Source organism: Semicossyphus pulcher, unplaced genomic scaffold (assembly GCF_022749685.1).
Source record: "Semicossyphus pulcher isolate SPU_LCO1_2020_fin unplaced genomic scaffold, fSemPul1.0.p SCAF_18, whole genome shotgun sequence".
NCBI classification, from domain to species: Eukaryota; Metazoa; Chordata; class Actinopteri; order Labriformes; family Labridae; genus Semicossyphus; species Semicossyphus pulcher.
In genome coordinates this window covers 26060322-26079854 of record NW_027211691.1, presented here as the reverse complement: position 1 = coordinate 26079854, position 19533 = coordinate 26060322, and the positions used below count along the sequence as shown (strand labels likewise).

The 19533-nt window shown below is 44.2% G+C and overlaps 1 protein-coding gene across 3 annotated transcripts in view; it reads right to left on the bottom strand.

The window, feature by feature from the left end:
* LOC138596179 (melanoma receptor tyrosine-protein kinase-like) overlaps window positions 1-14450 on the bottom strand; it is a 33632-nt gene extending 19182 nt beyond the window's left edge. For all 3 annotated transcript variants that reach the window (XM_069667793.1, XM_069667795.1, XM_069667796.1), the window contains exon 1: window positions 14271-14450. In XM_069667793.1, the coding sequence (XP_069523894.1) occupies window positions 14271-14343 (73 nt within the window). In that variant the 5' untranslated portion in view covers window positions 14344-14450. The remainder of the gene's footprint in view (window positions 1-14270) is intronic.
* Window positions 14451-19533: the final 5083 nt, after the last annotated feature.

Sequence of the window (19533 nt, the reverse complement as noted above, 5' to 3'; positions counted from 1 at the left end):
CGTTATAAAACAGGAGGAAGAGACAGTTTCACAGGTTCAACGCACACACGCACACACACACAGACACACACGCACGCGCACGCACACGCACACGCACACGCACACGTACACGCACACACACGCACACGCACGCGCACACACAGACGCACACGCACATGCACACACGCACGCACACACACACACACACACACACACACACGCACACACACACACACACACACACACACACACACACAGACACACACACACACACGCACACGCACACGCACACGCACACACACACACACACACACACACACACACACACACACACACACACACACAGACACACACACACACACACACACACACACACACACACACACAGACACACAGACACACGCGCACGCACACGCACACGCACACGCACACGTACACGCACGCACACGCACACGCACACGCACACACAGACGCACACGCACACGCACACGCACACGCACACGCACACACACGCACGCACACACACACACACACACACACACACACACACACACACACACGCACACACACACACACACACACACACACACACACACAGACACACACGCACACGCACACGCACGCACACGCACACACACACACAGTTTGTTCAGGAACAGGTCTGATCGGTCAGATCGTTTCTTGGATGACGTCCTCAGCTGTTGTACGGCACACTGCACATGAAAGTGTGTGTGTGTGTGTGTGCGCGTGTGTGTGTGCGCGTGCGTGTGCGTGTGTGTGTGTGTGTGTGTGTGTGTTAGACAAACTGTTGTAACTGTCGACCTGCCGTATTTATCACTGCCAACAGGTCATCTACCTGTCTCTCTCTGTCTTTCTGTCTGTCTGTCTCTATCCGCCTGTCTCTCTCTCTGCTTCATGTTTAAAGGATCAGTTCAACATTGTCCGGTTCTTCGCACGACACAGATCAGGTCAGAGACGTTGTTAGCCTAGCTTAGCACAATGACAGGAAGCAGGATGAGACAGAAACCCATCTTCATGCAGCTCTCACGTCCTGATCCTCTGACTCTGACTGAGAATTTAATGATGCTCTTACATCTTGTCCTTCAAAATGATCATGTCTGGGTTAGTTAGTTAGTTACTTAGTTAGTTACTTAGTTAGTTAGTTAGTTGGTAAATGAGACAGCATGAAACCTACATTTATGGTTTATCAATGAATAATTACCATATTCTAATAAGCGAAGCAGTTAGGGCACTTTATCACTTGGTTTAAGGACTCTTTAGGGGGAGACAAACACAATTTAAACCTGTTAAAATGAAAATTTAGTAAATTAAGTCATTTAAACGGGATTGTAAGCTGATATATTTATTGTATTACTTCATGGACTTGGAACAGCCCCAACATTTTCTGTGCTAAAACCACAACATGTCCCATTTACAGCTTTAATAAACACGGTGAAAACTTTCATCACTTCAGGAAACGTTTAAAACAGACTAAAAACTAAAGTGCTTCACTTTTCTGTGAAACGGAGCTCATGCGTCACAGAGGTGAGTTTGTGACTGGAAGCGTGTTATCTGTGTTGTTGTGACCTTCATTCACGGTTCAACTAACACGAAGTTGTTGTTCAGCGACAGGATGTAGACATGAATCGTGTGCAGCTGTTTCTACTGACACTCTACTGTCGGAGTTTGATGTTATTTCACTCTCCAATCTGATTTACTGCCACGTTCGCGGTAATTAAAAAACTCCACCCACTGATCTTCCTTTGGGTTTAATCACTCCACCTTAAAACGCACGATAATTAACATAAATATATCATTGAAAAAGACTCAAATCTATCTAACAACATCAGTCTGTCCAGTTTCAAATCTTCATTTCCCAGAGGTACGTGACATAACTAACACCCTCCCTCTTTTCTCCATGAATAACAGCGTGAAGGAATCTGTACGAGTCTGAATGGACGTCTTAGTCCCTCAAATTACTTCTCATGTCAGCACAAGCCCTTTAACGTGAACCCCGAAACAGATCTACACAAAAAATATATCAGCAATGGTGAAAAAATATTAAACTGTAACGTCCAGTAAGTTCCCCTCATGTGCTCCTTTCTTTTGTGGCGTCCCCCAGGGCTCTATTCTGGATCCCCTTTTAATTATCACCTGAATTGTACACACAACACTTGAGTGAGTCGTGTCACTTTAATGAAGGCAGAATTGTTTCTAAAACATCATATAAACTGTCCTTTTCTGTCTGAAACCAGATCACATCAGCCTGTTCTGTCGGGGCTCGGTGGGGAGAAAAAAAAAGTTGGATTTTCTGCCGTCATTTTATGATGACCGATGTTTCTTTAACTCGTATGGAAGCTCTCCAGATCATAATCGCCGCAGCAGCCAATCAGAGCTCAGTGAGGAGAAAAGAATTTATCGGTTTCACAACCTGTGAGAGATGGAGGATGAGATAACACACAGAAACGTGTACCTGCTCACACACACACACACACACATACACGCACACACACACACACACAGGCTCAGTGTGTCAGAGGAATGTGCTGCTCACAGGAACATCAGTGTCTCAGGATTAAATTATCTGTAATGAGTGAGGAGCTGCTCTCTGAACAGTCACCACAGTCACTGTTCATGTTCATAATATCTGTCAACACGTTGTTTCTCAGCACTCAGGCAGACCGTCCACTTGTTGACAGTCGGAGTCGTCCAATCAGCTGCCTGAAGGGCGGCCCGATGGACCCCAGAAACACCTACAGCTGAGCCCAAACTAACCCGAGAGCTTTACCTTCAAATCACAGCTTCAAAGTCAATGTGATGGTACACTGACTGATGATAACAGGGAGAATGGTGCCTCTTTTATCACTGCTGCCTGTCTTGATGTCTTTTTCTGCACTGTGTAACCTGAGTTGTCCTGCAAGAAGTGCACATTGGAGGAAAGCTCTTGTTAGCGGTGTAGCTCTGTGCAGACATTGGCAGAGACACAGAGACCTCAGAAGACATCATCAGTGGAAGCTGATAAATCAGTTTGTTTGCATCGTCTTCGGTTTTCAGGTTGACTTTTTTTGGACTGTTTTATTCCTGTCATTTGCAAAGAAAGAGCTGAGAGCCGACTGGAGGAGCAGGGATGCGAACAATAACCTGCTTGCTTTTATTTGATGTCATTTCTAGGAAAGGAACAAAGAAATATAAAACAAACACGGATGATGCAAACTCATTCAGCTTTAATTGGAGTGATTACGTCTCCAACCTGATCTGAAGCGCACAGCTAGCAAGGTTAGCTAACAAAACGCCAACTGTCCAATAAGTGGACAACTCGCTCTACCTCCTGAGCCACAGCCCCTCAGTGAGTCCACTGATGCTGGTGGTTCCATTGCTTTTACAGGTTCTTCATGCGTTTGGAGTTTTTAGACTTGAACAAAAATGTTAATTGAAATAAGAGACAGAAGCCTGTAAGAAGTATTTCACCTCTAATGTACGCTTTGTTTAATGACATAAACTTGATCTACTGGAAGTAAAGAAGCGCGTCACAACGCGGTGCAGACACAGCTAGAATATGTCCTGCTCTAAATCTGCATTTTGTGTTTTTCACTTGTGTGTTTGTTTGTTATTCCAGCTCCTTTGCTTAATTTATGCATTGCATTGTGGGAAATCAGTCCATTAACAAACTGTGGAGGAATCGATCTGAGTGAGATTTGAGGAGGTTTTGGGGCTGATGAAGCTGAACCCTGTGAATTCCTCTTTTCACTGTTTCTCCACAGATTTTCCTTCTTTCTTTTCTTGTCATCGTAATTTATGTGACCCGCTCTGAAGCAGCTAATCCCTCTGAGAGCACAGAAAGAGAGAAAGAAAGTACACGGGCAGCCACATAGAGTGAAGCCAGCGCTGTGACTGCGAGGCGGCGGCTTGTTCACAGGACGGCGGGACAAAATCAATCTTCATAAAAGATCAAAGAGGAGAGGAGAAGATAATAGAGGAGAAGATGGAGAGCGCTCCGGCCTGCGACCTTCAACCGGACAGATTTCTGTTCTTTACTGAGAGAAACGAACGCAGAGTGACTTCAGCTCGACTGGTCTTAAAGGGCATTTCTGTTTATTTTTAAAACTGGGCCTTATTATTTTACAGATTTTGTGGTCTGATTGTTATTTGTGTTTAAGCTGTTTGGAATTGCCCCAGTAGATTTTAACCCCCAGCAGTGAAACAGGCTGTAGTGGCTGCAACATAATCCTTGATGGGTCGAAGGTCGTCCACTTAAAGTTCTAGTTGTTTCCACTGACAGGCTCAGATTGTTATTCTAAGTGTGTGACAACATGACAGAAAGGATCCCTACAGAGATAGACCTTTTTGTTACAGAGGAAGATGATTGTTTTAACCACACACAGACGTTACATCGCTCTCTGCACACACACAGTGGAAACAACAAGAACTTTTAGTGGATATACTTAAGTCACAGCATTAATCTTGTGTGTTAAAGTACTTTTACTGCAGTCATCTTTCTCCACACTCCTGGTCCCATAGCTGTGTAACAGAGTGGCGCTTCTGACTTTTATAAGCAATCTTTGGCTGAGATCAGAAACCTGCCTGCAGGGAAACATTAACAAGAAACCAGGGAGTTACTCAGGTAATTGACATTAATTATCTCCAGCGATATATCCTTGCAGTGTTTTATAATTTGTTCTTTGCTAATAAAAAAAGAAAAGGCGAACGAGACTTTGGATTGATCGGCTCAGAACCGTAACGAGCTCAGTCCATAACAGCTTGTGTTGAGAGGTCAGCAGATCCACAGTTTGACCTGCAGTCACCTTGCCTGCAGCTGAAACTCAAATATTCACTCTGCAAAATCAATGAGGGCCTTTGATCGTTCTGCTCGATCAAACATCAGATTTTAAACGGCGGTTAAGTGTTTTTATTGATATTTCTGAACGCAGGCAGAAAACATGATGGGACCGAAACCGAAGAATAAACTGTGACGGCTGTTTAAGCTGATGTAAACCTGTGACAGTCTGAAGAAGCTTCTATGGCTACGCTATCTCAAACCACAGGGAGATATAAGATGGTTGGAGAGTAGCAGGGTCAACCGTCACTGTTTGGTTCAGGCTTCAGAGGTACTTGGTTTGGTTCGGAAAAAGACTGTATATTAAAAATAGTGGTAGCCACTCGGTTTGTGGACGGCCGTTTTAAAGCTCGTTTTCTGCTGTCACCATCTTGGTTTTAAGGAGCCAGAAGTGACTGTGTTTGGACGAGGGGAAGGATACGCATCGCTACGTCTCTATCCTGTCCCAGCTTGAACAAAGTCTTTACACATCACTCTTCTCATCATTGTTGGAAAGACGCTGAAACACTGACGGTGTTATTACTAACCTGATGGACCTTTTGACCGGATTACCCAAAAAGTTAATAAGATTTCTAAAAGAAAACTGCAGCTGGTTTTTAGGCCTTAAACGACCAAGATCCTCCTGAAGCTTCTTTAATTCTACTGTTGCAGCCGGATCTCTCAGGTCCTCCACAGCTTTCGTTTAAAATGTTTCTGAAGTGTTTCATTAAAGCGACAGCCAGAGAGAATTTTGTTTTTACGCCCCAAAACTCTTTCGCCTCTGGAAACCTTCTCTGCATTTTTAACCCTCCCCTCTTCCTGGTCTGTGTGACTCTCAATGGAGCATCAGTGACTAAATGAACATCATGCTGAGTTGAAGAAGACTTGAAACTAGAGACTGAGACCATAAAGTCATTAGGAACATGTTTACTGAGGGAATACATCAGGAGAGGAGGAGGAGCATGTTCTCATAGACTTCTATAGGATCAGACGACCATGTTTTTGGAGGTGTGTTTTTAACTGATCTGTTTGTGTCTGTGCCGGACTGCTGGACTGGAAATGAGCCTCACAACGAGACAGACATAATGTTGCAGAAGGCCATGACAGGAACACAGTGGCCTTGTGTTTCTGTGTCACACACACACACACACACACACACACACACACACACACACACACACACTTCAGGAATGTCTCGACCGGCTGAGAAACACTCGTCCTGTAGAACACACACTCAGCAGGTTTGAGCTCCAGATTAGTTTTACTGTGGTGAATCGGTTTTCGTCTCTGCTGACAGAAAGATGGCGTCACACTGAAAATACTCCACCAGAGCCCACGACCTCTCGTTTAACCTTGTTCTCTGACACACCTGGCTCCTCGACACAAAGACACCGTTTAATGACCGTGCATTAACGACAAAGTGAAACTGACTGTGAGAATGAGGAAAGATTCAGTGATTGTTCTTACGGATATATTAGTCTGGATCAATCAAAAAAGACTGCAGGATGAACATAATGGAAACCAGTCCTGCTGCTTCTGTCTGCTTTGTTCTGGTCTGAACCAATGGAAAGGTCTGACATGCGGTTTGTCGAAATGCAAACACGATTATTTACTCCTTCAGCTGTGAACAGAAACATGATCCTGACTGAGAGGAGAACCACTGCATGAAACCTCCAGAACAAACGTTTCCCAATCTAAAACAAATCACAAAATCTGCCCTGTGCGTGTGTACATGTTTGCTGCTCATGTCAGGTCGTGTGTGTGTGTGTGTGTGTGTGTGTGTGTGTGTGTGTGTGTGTCCTGCCTGCAGCAGTGTGTTCAGGTCAGAGCGAGACTCTGCTTGTCTGTCACACTGAAGCTGCTTCCCTCTCACTCGGCTGCCGTTCAAGGAAAATTCCAAAGACTGAACAGCCTCTGTTTTCTCTCTTTTTACACTTTCACAGTAAATAATCTCGACTGGTGACAGACGGACGACACGTCCCCTCACGTCGCTCACAGCTGGAGGTATTACAGATCTGTAGTGCAATTTGAAGTTTTTTTTGTCATGAGTCTTTAATCTGAAACTAAGAAATCTATCTGAGTTGTTGAGGCTGATGACGTCTGGCAGGAAGCTCAACAACCTGCAGACACTTCACAGGGAACAAAAACCCTCCTCTCATATTCTGTTTAACTCAAAGACAGTCAGTCATTTCTGATTGCACGTTCAGACCTCTGAATTATTGCCGACATCTCACTTATTCAAAGTGATGGCCCTGCCTGCTGGCTGGAAAAGAAGACAACCAATTGGAGCTTTGAAGGCGGGGTTACAAACGAGCTGAAAAGGTGCTTTACTTGACAGTCCAAGGGGGAAATACAGCACAGCATCATCTGCCTGATAATAAACATGTATCTCATGAGATGAAAATGACAGAGGCCCTAGGACGCAACCCTGAGGAACACCTAGGTGCATCAGAAAGAGGAAGAGAATCAACATTTCTGCTAAAAAAAATCACATTTGATACCAATAAAGTATTCTCAGTATTAACATGTTATTTAAGCAGTCTAGTTAAAATACAGACCTGTCTTCTCCTTAATGACCAGATCAAGTCTTGTGTTGCTACATCAAAGAGAAATAAGTGAGCGGTCAGGTAAAGTAATTTCAGAAGACGATTCAGATTTAAAATCCTTCTGAACTCCGTCATAAACATCCATGAAACTTCAAACACTTTAATTACCAGGTGTTCATTTCAGAAACATGACCTCATATTGATGTCCAAAGCTTATGTGACGACAGCTGACAGATCCAGCTGGGTGTGAACACTGACCTCCACAGGTGAGACATGTTTTCATTGTCCTGTTTGAAACACAGAGTTTACATGTTACAGTACAGAGAGCAGCCTGTATAATCCTGCTAACACTTCTGAGCTCCATTATTGACATTCTTCACATTCCAGCTCTGAAAATCCCCCAGGCTGCACCAGGGCTGATGTTTGCAGGTCAAGCCAAGTAAAGTCAACTAATTCTAATTTTTACAGCCCAACATCACAAAGGACAAATATGCGTCAAGGGCGTCAAGAGAAGCAAACCGCACCCTCCATCCTGTGACCCCCAGGTCACGCCTGCAGCGACGAAGCTGCATCAGACAGCTTCTCACTGTCACTGCTGGGAAACGGCACAGTGTCATTTGATGTCATTACTAGGCCTAATTAAACGACTGAATTCGCCCACAGACTGACAGATGACAGAGAGGCTCAACTAGTCCGAGTGCACATGCTACACGATCTCCACCTGCAGAGTCTGTTTTTAAATTCACATCATGTGTAGGCTTACGTGTGTGCTGAGTTAGCTTTAGTGTGCGTGCCGTTCTAGTGTGAAAAGGTGAACTTAAAGTGAACTAACAGATTTCTGACAAGTTACACATAATCATGCTGAGAAATATTTGGGAAGCCTCCACCTGTACGATGGGCTTCTGCATCTGGAAAGTGACGGGGTTTGTTAAAAACAGGGATATCTGGACTCTGCACAAAGACAGAGACCAATTCAACCAAGAAAGCACAACTACAAAACTATTTCAGAGAAACAAAACTATTACAATGGAAGTCAAAATAACTACAAAGAGACACATAGCAACCTCAAAGAGACACATAGCAACCTCAAAGAGACACATAGCAACCTCAAAGAACCAAACCGCCTAAAGAAAACAACAACAAAGACACAAAGAGAAGCAACACTCTCAGAAACAGATGCAAAAGAACAACAAAGAGAAACACAATGACAAACAAATGAGTATATCTACAAAACAGCAATGAGGAGACAAACTACAAAAAATAACTTCAAAACAACCAAAGAGGAAGAAAAAAAAGACAAAAAACACCAGAAACAAACTGTCAACAAAGAGATGAAACACAACCACAAACAGACACAAAGACACAACGCAAAACTGCAAAACTTGAAGATAACTTTAATAAAGAACAAATCAGAAAAGAGATGCAAAACTACCATTAAATGAAGAGATGAAAAGGAACCATAGAGACACAGAACGACCTCAGAGTGAAGCACAGTAAACACAAAGACATGCAAATCAGTTTGTAGTCATCTCGAGGGTCTTTCAGTCGAGAGTCTTCGGGTGGTGGGGGATTTTTTTGTGCCCAGTTGGCCTGTTGTCTCATAATCAATCCACGCAGCCTGGTGAGCACAGTGTGTACTCCAGATTGTTGTCATAGTTTTCAGTCAATACAGTTCAACTCGGTATGCTAATAGTGTTACCATGGCTTCCCCAAGGCTCCTACATCGTCTTTAATGCCGGTGCAGAGTTTCATTTAGCTGCCTCCAAAGCAACACACCGACACGCACAAACACACTGCCAAGGTCTTTCCCAAAAGTCAAACTCAATGGGAACAAGGCTGACACACACACACACACACTCATTGGAAGTTTCTGTTGGCAGACCCAAGGTCAAATCCCTCAGTTCAAACTCTCTGCAGGCACAACAACCAACGTTTCATCCTAAACAGCAGCTGAAACTGAGCTTTGATTGCAGCTCTATCATCCAGAACACACAAGCAAACAGAAAACCAACCAGCCGCTCTGATCCCCACACTCAGTTAACACACACGCTGTGTTCACGATTGCATCACTGACTAGTCTCTTCAAACGCAGGAGCAGGCCAAAAAAAGCTGCTGAATGTGCAGATTATAATCACTAAAGTCTGTCGACCAATCAGAGAAGGGGGCAGACACCTCAAAGTTTGAGTTGTGAGAAGAGAAACTATATCACATTTTCAGGTTTGACAGAAAAGAAAGCAACGGCAGGTCTGTAGATAAACCAGACATAAACACTGGGTTTGGCAGGGTGCATTATGGGTAATAACTTTCAAGGTCAAGACGTTCATAGTTCAAGTCAAAAGTTTAGCCTGTCTTCTAAATCAGAGCTCAGTGTGAGGTAACCAAAACAAGTTATAATGCATCTGGACATGTTACAAACGTGTGTACACATGTGTGTGGACATGACTATTTTGCTTCTTTCACTGGTCCCTTGAAACCTCTTAAATGACCTATTGAGACCCCTACAGAACCACTTACACTTCTCAGGAGGTTCTGGGACCTCCTACAGGACCATTAGAATCCTCTTACATATGTCTGGAACCTTCTTACAAACCTCTTTTACAATCTCCAACAATTTGTATGGAGCGTTTTCAAGAACCATTGGAACGTCCTAAAAGGTACTCTGCAATCTTGTCAAGGACCCCTAGAACTCCTAAATGACCTACCCTGGTCCCTTGAAACCTCTTTAATGACCTCTTGAAACCCCTAAAGATCACCACCTAAAAGAACCTTGGACCTCTGGAACCTTCTTAATGGCCCCTGCAATATCTCACAATATGTCTGGAGCATCCTCAAGGAGTTGTACAACCTTGTCAATTGTTACTTGAACCCATTCATGGAGCTTTATGACCTTCTTAAGGACCCTTTTAACATCTTTGAAATCAGTTGAACCTTCTTAAACACAACTATTTACTTTTCAGGGACCTCTGAAACATCCTTAAATACCTCTACATATTCTTCATATTTCTTCCTGCACAATGTCTTCTCCACAATGTTGTGTTATACTCAAGGACCATTAAATCCACCTTAAATATGTCTGGAATCACCTAAAAGAACCCTGGAATCACTTTTAGGACCTCTGGAACGTACTTAATGGTCCCTGCAATATCCCACAACAAGTATGAAGAATGGCCCCTAGAACCCCTTCTTGGACCTCTAAGACCTTCTAAAGGATCTTCGAAGGTTTCCTTAAGGAACCTCTTTGATGACCATATGAACTTTTTCCAGGACCACTACTGAATTCTAGGGATATCTCCCGCACAATGTTTGGAATATCCTCAGAGAACAAAAGACGCTCTTAAAATATGCCTGAGTCCTCCTCAAATACCTTTTTTACAAACTCTGGACCACTTGAACCTCCTCAAGGCCACCTGGAATCCTCTTAGGAACTCTGGAACTTACAAAATTACCACTGTATGATTGGAACCACCTCATTTGTGTTCGTAACCCCCCAAAGGACCTCTACATCTCCCTAAATTACCTCTACATCCCCCTTAATGACCTCTACAACAACCTAAAGGACCTCTACATCCCCCTAAAGGACCTCTACAACAACCTAAAGGACCTCTACATCCCCCTAAAGGACCTCTACAACAACCTAAAGGACCTCTACATCCCCCTAAAGGACCTCTACAACAACCTAAAGGACCTCTAGAACCCCCGAAAGACCTCTACAACTCCCTAAATTACCTCTACATCCCCCGGACCTCTACAACAACCTAAATTACTTCTACATCCCCCTAAAGGACCTCTACAACAACCTAAAGGACCTCTAGAACCCCCGAAAGACCTCTACAACTCCCTAAATTACCTCTACAACCCCCTAAAGGACCTCTACATCTCCCTAAATTACCTCTACATCCCCCTAAAGGACCTCTACATCTCCCTAAATTACCTCTACATCCCCCTTAATGACCTCTACAACAACCTAAAGGACCTCTACATCCCCCTAAAGGACCTCTACAACAACCTAAAGGACCTCTACATCCCCCTAAAGGACCTCTACAACAACCTAAAGGACCTCTACATCCCCCTAAAGGACCTCTACAACAACCTAAAAGGACCTCTACATCCCCCTAAAGGACCTCTACAACAACCTAAAAGGACCTCTACATCCCCCTAAAGGACCTCTACATCTCCCTAAATTACCTCTACATCCCCCTAAAGGACCTCTACATCTCCCTAAATTACCTCTACATCCCCCTTAATGACCTCTACAACAACCTAAAGGACCTCTACATCCCCCTAAAGGACCTCTACAACAACCTAAAGGACCTCTACATCCCCCTAAAGGACCTCTACAACAACCTAAAGGACCTCTACATCCCCCTAAAGGACCTCTACAACAACCTAAAAGGACCTCTACATCCCCCTAAAGGACCTCTACAACAACCTAAAGGACCTCTAGAACCCCTGAAAGACCTCTACAACTCCCTAAATTACCTCTACAACCCTGATAAGGACCTCTACAACCTCTAAAGTACTTCTTCAATGTGCTGAAGGATGGTAACAACCACCTCAAATACAGAATATCTTGAATTGAACATTTTTGGGGGCACAATGAACAATGAACAGTCATGCTGGAATAAAATGATACAATGATGTGTTTAGACTGGAGGTGGAAGACTTTGGGGCCCTATCTAAAGTCTGAAGCAAGTTCCTAGATGCCTCGAGCGTCCTCAGGGGCATCAGCAGCCCCTTCCAGGATCTTTTCAACCTCTTCAACAATGTCCTACCCTCTCCAAACTTTATGAAGCACTCCCAAAATATTCAGACACTGAACTACATTTAACGAGGACAGAGAATCCTACTCTCTGATTGGCTGGCTCATTCAAGGGACTTGAACCCTCAACTCTGACGTGAGACTAAGACTGAGACATTTGTGTGTTTGTGCGTCTAATAACACAACAAAGGTCTATTGAAATGACACACAAACACACACTCAGAGTCATTAAAAATCCTCGCCATAATCAAATTGTTGTCAAGACAAAGAGAGAGTGCAGTCAGCTGTTTTCACTTACTGAAACACACACACACACACACTGAGATAACAGTCTGAGGGGTTGAGCTCAGCGTTTCCTCCCATCATTCAGTTATTTATTCTCTTGTTCTACAAAACGAAGAACGACCTGATTGGTCCGAGATATGTTCAAACCTCAAAATGCGCTCATCACTCAGAACTCCCATAAATCTCGGCAAGCCTGTTTTTTTCTTCTTTTTCGACTGACAACCAGCCAGAAAGTGTTCAGGAAAGAGGACAATCAGGTGTCTCCGATTCCATCTTTCAGAAACACGTTCAACACAAACCAGAGTCGGGAAATCTCCAGATCTGCAGAGTGATTCTTTTATTTGTCTTCTTTTGTGTCTGCTGTTAAATCTGGTTGGAAAAATGGAGCAAACTGAGTGTGTGAAATGACTGCACACTTCTAGAGATAGTGACAGGTGTTTTCACGACTTAACGAACGGATTGATAATGACGCAGCAGCCCTAACTTATTCAATCTACAGTTAGTATATGTTATAAAAAGAGACGAATGTTGTGAGCTCAACATTTGAACGTTTTGAGATATCCGTGTGTTGTTGGGTGCGTGTGAGCTAAACGTCCACTTTGTGTGAAGCTCATCTTTTCTTTCTACAATCTTCAAAAGTCAACTATGAAATGATTCAACTTTAAAGTACAACTTTCATATTTACAAGAACTGGACAGGTTTTGGACCTGACCTTTGACCTTTGACCACCAAATCAAACCAATTCATCTTTCCAAGTGAACATGTGTGTGTTAAATTTGAAGAATTCCACCAAGCACCCCTGAGACGTCGCCTACATAAGAATCGGACGGGAATAAAGGCCAACAAACTGCCTTTTCAGGGTTTTATGATGTCACATAGAAGGTGACCTTTGACCCTTTAGGTAAAAATTACTTTATTTTATCCTTATAGACATATTTATGAAATTGTGCCATTATTAGCGAAATAATTCCTGAATTATGGACAATAAAAAAATTTTTCTAAGAGATCAGATCAACCTTGACCTTTGACCACCAAAATAGTACTTTATAAAGGCACAGACCAAACGAATAACTGCTTCACCAAGAAAATAATCAGAATATTAATATATTGTTCCATGTGTGGAGGACGCAGGTTGTCCGGCCCTCAGCGGGGACAGGCGAGCCGGAGATTTGGCTCGAATGCAAAGAAAACAGCAGGAAATGAACGTTTAACTGGTGATGATTCAGTCAGTTTAAATTGAACGTTTCTCCTGTAACGTCCCTGTGATGCTCTGAGAGGAGACGAACTGTGCTCACATTTTAGAGGGACGCTTGGTTTTTCACACTTTGTGAACGTTTGTGTGATCCGTTAGTCGCCTCTGTGATAGTAATCCAAACAGCTCTTACAGCAGAGGAGACAGGGGGCTGTGGGCTGACATCTTAATTACAGTGTTGATGCATCTGATGGTCCATTTAGCTTTTTAAATTTTAAAGGGAAACATAAAAGTTTGTGACATGATGTCTCCTTGTTATTTTGGATCTACAAAAACATTGAATTATCTTTTCATTTAATGTTTTAGTAGTGTCTACATATATTTATTGGCTATAACAATATCAAATAAATAATCATTGTATTTTTGATGATCACATTTATATTAACATTTTAGTTCCTTTTTTCCTGAAATATTTCCGTAGAACAATTTGGGAACTTTGGGGAACATGTGTATCACTCTGCACCGACCTGATCATATTTTATAATCTATGTTTCTTCTTCATGTTACAGCTTTCCAAACACAACGTCAGCCTTAAAATAAAAAGCATTAAAACTCTGTAGGTGCACCTTCCGCCGGTGTCACCTAGGACTCCCGCTCCCTCCCTCTCCGGAGCTCCCTCCCCGGGCTCGGGCTTACCTCTCCGGCCGGGGCTGGTGCAGCAGCAGCGGCCGAGTAGTAGCAGCAGCAGCGCCGCTCCGGAAAGCTTCATGTCCGCGGCTGGTCGTTAATGAAACTCCGTAAAGTGTCACTTCCGGTGGTGTTCGAGCGCACAAAGTTTCTCCATGAGCAGCAGCGGGAGGAACAACACTGGCGCTGTTTCAGTGTCTGCGTGTGGAGCTGAATGACGGATCCTGCTGGACTCACCGAGGTCTGCAGACAAGTCCACACCTCCTTTTACACCTCCTCTCTTCCACACCTCCTCCTCTCCACACCTCCTTTGTCTTATTCAATTTAAATCAGCTTTATTGACAGGACATGATTCCATTTGTTTGGTGAGAAATAAAGTAGCTACAGCACAGCTACTGTTTAACTGCAGTTTGTGCCTTTCAGCGGAAATTAAGTTATTTCAATAAAAATTCAAAAGCAGCAGAAATAATAATAAAAAAGATATCATAAAAAATACTGCCACATATGGAGGCCCCATCCTGCCATGGTACTGAAAAGGGGTTTCTGTTAGTTATTATAATGACTTATTTATCTAAAAAAGAAAACGTAGTTATTTCAGAATAATAAGTTATGATCTTAAAAGAACTCTCAAAATAATCTTTTATTTAAAAATGAATGATTTTAAAAAAATCATCATGTTATAACTCAAAATACTGAATGAGTTTCCCCAAAATATGTAAAAAAGAAGAAACTTTTCATAATAATGACGTATTTATCCAAACAGTAAGCTAACAGCATCAGCTGGTGAAGGCTTTCCTTTAGCGCTGCACAAACTCAGCTAAAAGTCCATTTTCATTTGTTAATTTAACAAAGTTTGAAGCTGCCGGGAGCCTAAAACACAGAGTGACACAGACGCCTGTAAAAACTCTGATTATTAAGACAAAAGATAAAACAACTAATAAATAACGTGTTATTACAGATTGAGTAAAATGAACATTTTAAACTTTTCAGAGAGAGAAACAATCAAACGTCAGTAAAGAGTTTGTTTGTTCTTTTCTCTGATTTGTGACCGCTCTGATTCTGTAACTGGAGCCATAGTTTGGAACACCGTTAGTCCACCTGTAGCTGTGTGACCTTTAGATAACTGAAAACAAACTAAAGCTGAGTCCTGAACAACGACGATGAGACGGATTTGGATCACAAGAAGTCACAGAGCAGAGAGACACGGCCCAGCTTCACAAAGAAACTTTCCTCTCTTAGTACATTTAGCGTCTTTACAGGAACCAAATGGTTTTCTGATCTAAACGCGCTCAGCAAACAAATAATAAATCCAAATACTCCGTCACGTGTTGTCTGTCTGTCCATGTCCTGTCACAGAGTATCTGAGTGTGAAAAAACATTTGATTTATTCATCTCTCCCCAGCTCAGCTGCTTCAACATGATTTAATGCTAATGGGGTCACTGATTTTACCCACAATGCAGCCTGTTCTGCATTCATAATTAATGGCTCCTCTCTGCTTTGTTTTTCTGTTGTTCACCTAAAATCTTTCGTGTGCAGCCGTTTGAGTCCTGCCTGCAAAACATCTGAGGAAGCAGAAAAACAGCGTTAATGTTTCTGTCTCGCTCGTTTGTCCCAAATAAAAGCTGACAGCGTGTCGCCGGGCAGAAACACACCGGACCAGTTCACATGTGGGTCGTGACCAGGGACTGGATATAAAGCGGGCGCTGCCATCTTGTTCATCTGTATCCAGAGTGGTCGCAGTGGAGATCATCTGGTGGAGCCGCAGTGTGGACGTCCCGCCCCTTCCTCTACCTGACACACACCTTTACCTTGTGTCCTTGGCGTGTCGGAGCCCTCAGGTGTCCTTGGCGTGTCGGAGCCCTCAGGTGTCCTTGGCGTGTCGGAGCCCTCAGGTGTCCTTGGCGTGTTGGGGCCCTCAGGTGTCCTTGGCGTGTTGGAGCCCTCAGGTGTCCTTGGCGTGTTGGAGCCCTCAGGTGTCCTTGGCGTGTTGGAGCCCTCGGGTGTCCTTGGCGTGTTGGAGCCCTCAGGTGTCCTTGGCGTGTTGGAGCCCTCAGGTGTCCTTGCCGTGTAGGAGCCCTCAGGTGTCCTTGGCGTGTCGGGGCCCTCGGGTGTCCTCGGCGTGTCGGAGCCCTCGGGTGTCCTCGGCGTGTCGGAGCCCTCGGGTGTCCTCGGCGTGTCGGAGCCCTCGGGTGTCCTCGGCGTGTTGGGGCCCTCGGGTGTCCTTGGCGTGTTGGAGCCCTCAGGTGTCCTTGGCGTGTTGGAGCCCTCAGGTGTCCTTGCCGTGTAGGAGCCCTCAGGTGTCCTTGGCGTGTCGGGGCCCTCAGGTGTCCTTGGCGTGTCGGGGCCCTCAGGTGTCCTTGGCGTGTCGGGGCCCTCAGGTGTCCTTGGCGTGTTGGAGCCCTCAGGTGTCCTTGCCGTGTGGGAGCCCTCAGGTGTCCTTGGCGTGTCGGAGCCCTCAGGTGTCCTTGGCGTGTCGGAGCCCTCAGGTGTCCGTGGCGTGTCGGGGCCCTCAGGTGTCCTTGGCGTGTCGGAGCCCTCAGGTGTCCTTGGCGTGTCGGGGCCCTCAGGTGTCCTTGGCGTGTTGGAGCCCTCAGGTGTCCTTGGCGCGTTGGAGCCCTCAGGTGTCCTTGGCGTGTCGGAGCCCTCAGGTGTCCTCGGCGTGTCGGAGCCCTCAGGTGTCCTCGGCGTGTCGGAGCCCTCAGGTGTCCTCGGCGTGTTGGAGCCCTTGTGTCCTTGGCGTGTTGGAGCCCTCAGGTGTCCTTGGTGTGTTGGAGCCCTCAGGTGTCCTTGGCGTGTTGGAGCCCTCAGGTGTCCTTGGCCTGTTGGAGCCCTCAGGTGTCCTTGGTGTGTTGGAGCCCTCAGGTGTCCTTGGCGTGTTGGAGCCCTCAGGTGGGCTCAGTCTGCAGCAGAACAGCTTCTTGTGTCGGTCTGAAGCAGATATTCACGCTGATGGAAAGTTCAATGACTGTAGTGTTAGTGTTAGTTATGTCTCCTCTCGCCGTTCCTCCTCTACTCTGCTACTCGGGAACAGAACGCTGCAGGAGCCCCATTTGTCAACAGAGCTGTCAATCATGAGGCCACGCCCCCTTTTTACAGCATCAAATAACTAATTAAAAGTAAACTTGTGAGAAAAATGAACACTGTGACATAAATCAGCAGGATAAGAACTAACTATAATGACAGAAACATGTTTGAGAAAAATGTATTTGACGTGTATTTTGATTTTATAGTTTGACTCATGTCCCATCTGTTAACATGGAGGAGGCGGGCTTTAGGAGCTGTACTGCAGCCAGGCAGCAGGGGGCGATAGAGCTGTCATGTCGGGCATCTTTTTATACAGTCTATAGTCTCAGGTGGCGCTCACATTCTGCTCACCTGTGATGACGATCTAATTTTAACAGTTACAAATATGTGACGTACTCACAGTTACCACTTTTATTTCGAAAATCTGAGTTAAAATTAAAGCAAACAAACAAAAAAAAGACCTAAATGAGACAAAGAACATGTAAGGAATTGATTTAAAGCCACACACACACGCACACACACACACACACACACACACGCACACACACACGCACACACACACAGATATATACAGAGGCAGTTTGAGGTCCTGATTAATCCATCAGTGTGACAGTTGCAGAGTCTCAACATGCCTTCTTCAACAAGTTACAACTCTCTCTCTCTCTCTCTCTCTCTCTCTCTCTCTCTCTCTCACACACACACACACACACACACACACACACACACACAGACACACACACACACACACAGACACACACACACACACACCTTATCTTTGTTATCTATCTGAGAAAATACCTGAACCAATGAGAACACAGTGAGCAGAGCGGGTGATGACATCACCATGTCCCGGAGATGTGTGCTTCATGGGAACGTTTCTTCTGCTTTCAGTGAACTTATACGAACTGAATGTTCATACAACATAATAATATATGTGTGATATAAACTGAGGCATCAACAGTCAGGATGTGGATCTGCTCCTGCTGCAGGACTTTAACATCTTACATGCCTGAGGTTTATCAGTGTGTCATAACTGAGCTCCTTCCACAAGCTCGCAGGGTCTTTTGTCCCGCCTGTGCATCTTTAATCTTTTCTTATGCACAAATAATAAACTAAAAACAGATGAAACTTTTAGTTTCTTCGTCGTGTGTTTGTTCATTCACGTGTTTCCTCTTTGGCGGTGTGAAAAATGACGGTAGTTCAGGGTCGAGCGTGAAAGTCTGACGTGAAGAGAAGAAGGAGACTTCCTGTTTGAAATCAACAATATTTATTTATTCAGAGGTTCTGGAGGGAGACGATGCGCTTCAAGAAAATGACAAACTTCTTTTGTAGAAGAAAAACAGCACAGAAAATGATTCTTTAAAGGAGCGGATCAGTGAGAAGTGTCTGTGAGCGCGTCTTTAAGTTTCAGGACAGCAGGTGGTTTGAGATCTTTTTGTGTTTGAAAGTCAGTGTTTAAGGAACCAGAACCAGAACTTAGAACAGCAGAACCATTAAAAAGTTTGTCTACTTGAGTTAAGAGTGGATCACACAGAAAACTAAAGTTCAGTCATCATTAATGCTTCCTGTTTGGCACGAAGCTGTCTGTGCTTTCATGTTGCACCTTCTTCTCTCAGAGGACGCAATCAGGATGAAAGGTGACAAGTTGATGTGTGCTGTGTTTGCAGGTGGAATCAGGTTAATCGAGTGAGAGCTTTCAGTGGGAAGTAATGGAGGGGGGGGTCAGTGGAGGGGGAGAAATATGGAGTAAAAAGGAGGCGGGGGGAAATAAAACAATGGAAAACCTGAGGCTGTAAATATGTGATGATGTAAAGCTTTCTGAGCTGTGTTTGGTCAGAAGGAAAGAAAGGAACTGAACATATGGAAGCATTAAAAACAGCACGAATGCATCATCGTCACAACCGTTAAAGGGGGGAAGACTCGGACTACTAATATCAGTAATAATCACATAAATACATCTACAAGCCTCAATTGTTAGATAGATGGTCCTCTCGCTCTTATTTATGTTTTTATTGCTTCTAAAATAATTTACTAATAATTTCTCAGGTCCTAAAAAAAGGATCACTTTAGTGGGTAATCTAGTGGGTGTTTGAACATGTCCTGTAGATGTCTTCAGCAGGCTGTAACGGCTGTTTTTTAAACCACAAACAGACGTTACATCGCTCTCTTCAAAGACACCAGACTCCATTGACAAAACACTGTCATTTTACTTCACAGAACACAGGAGCTGCTGGTCTGTCTGTGCCT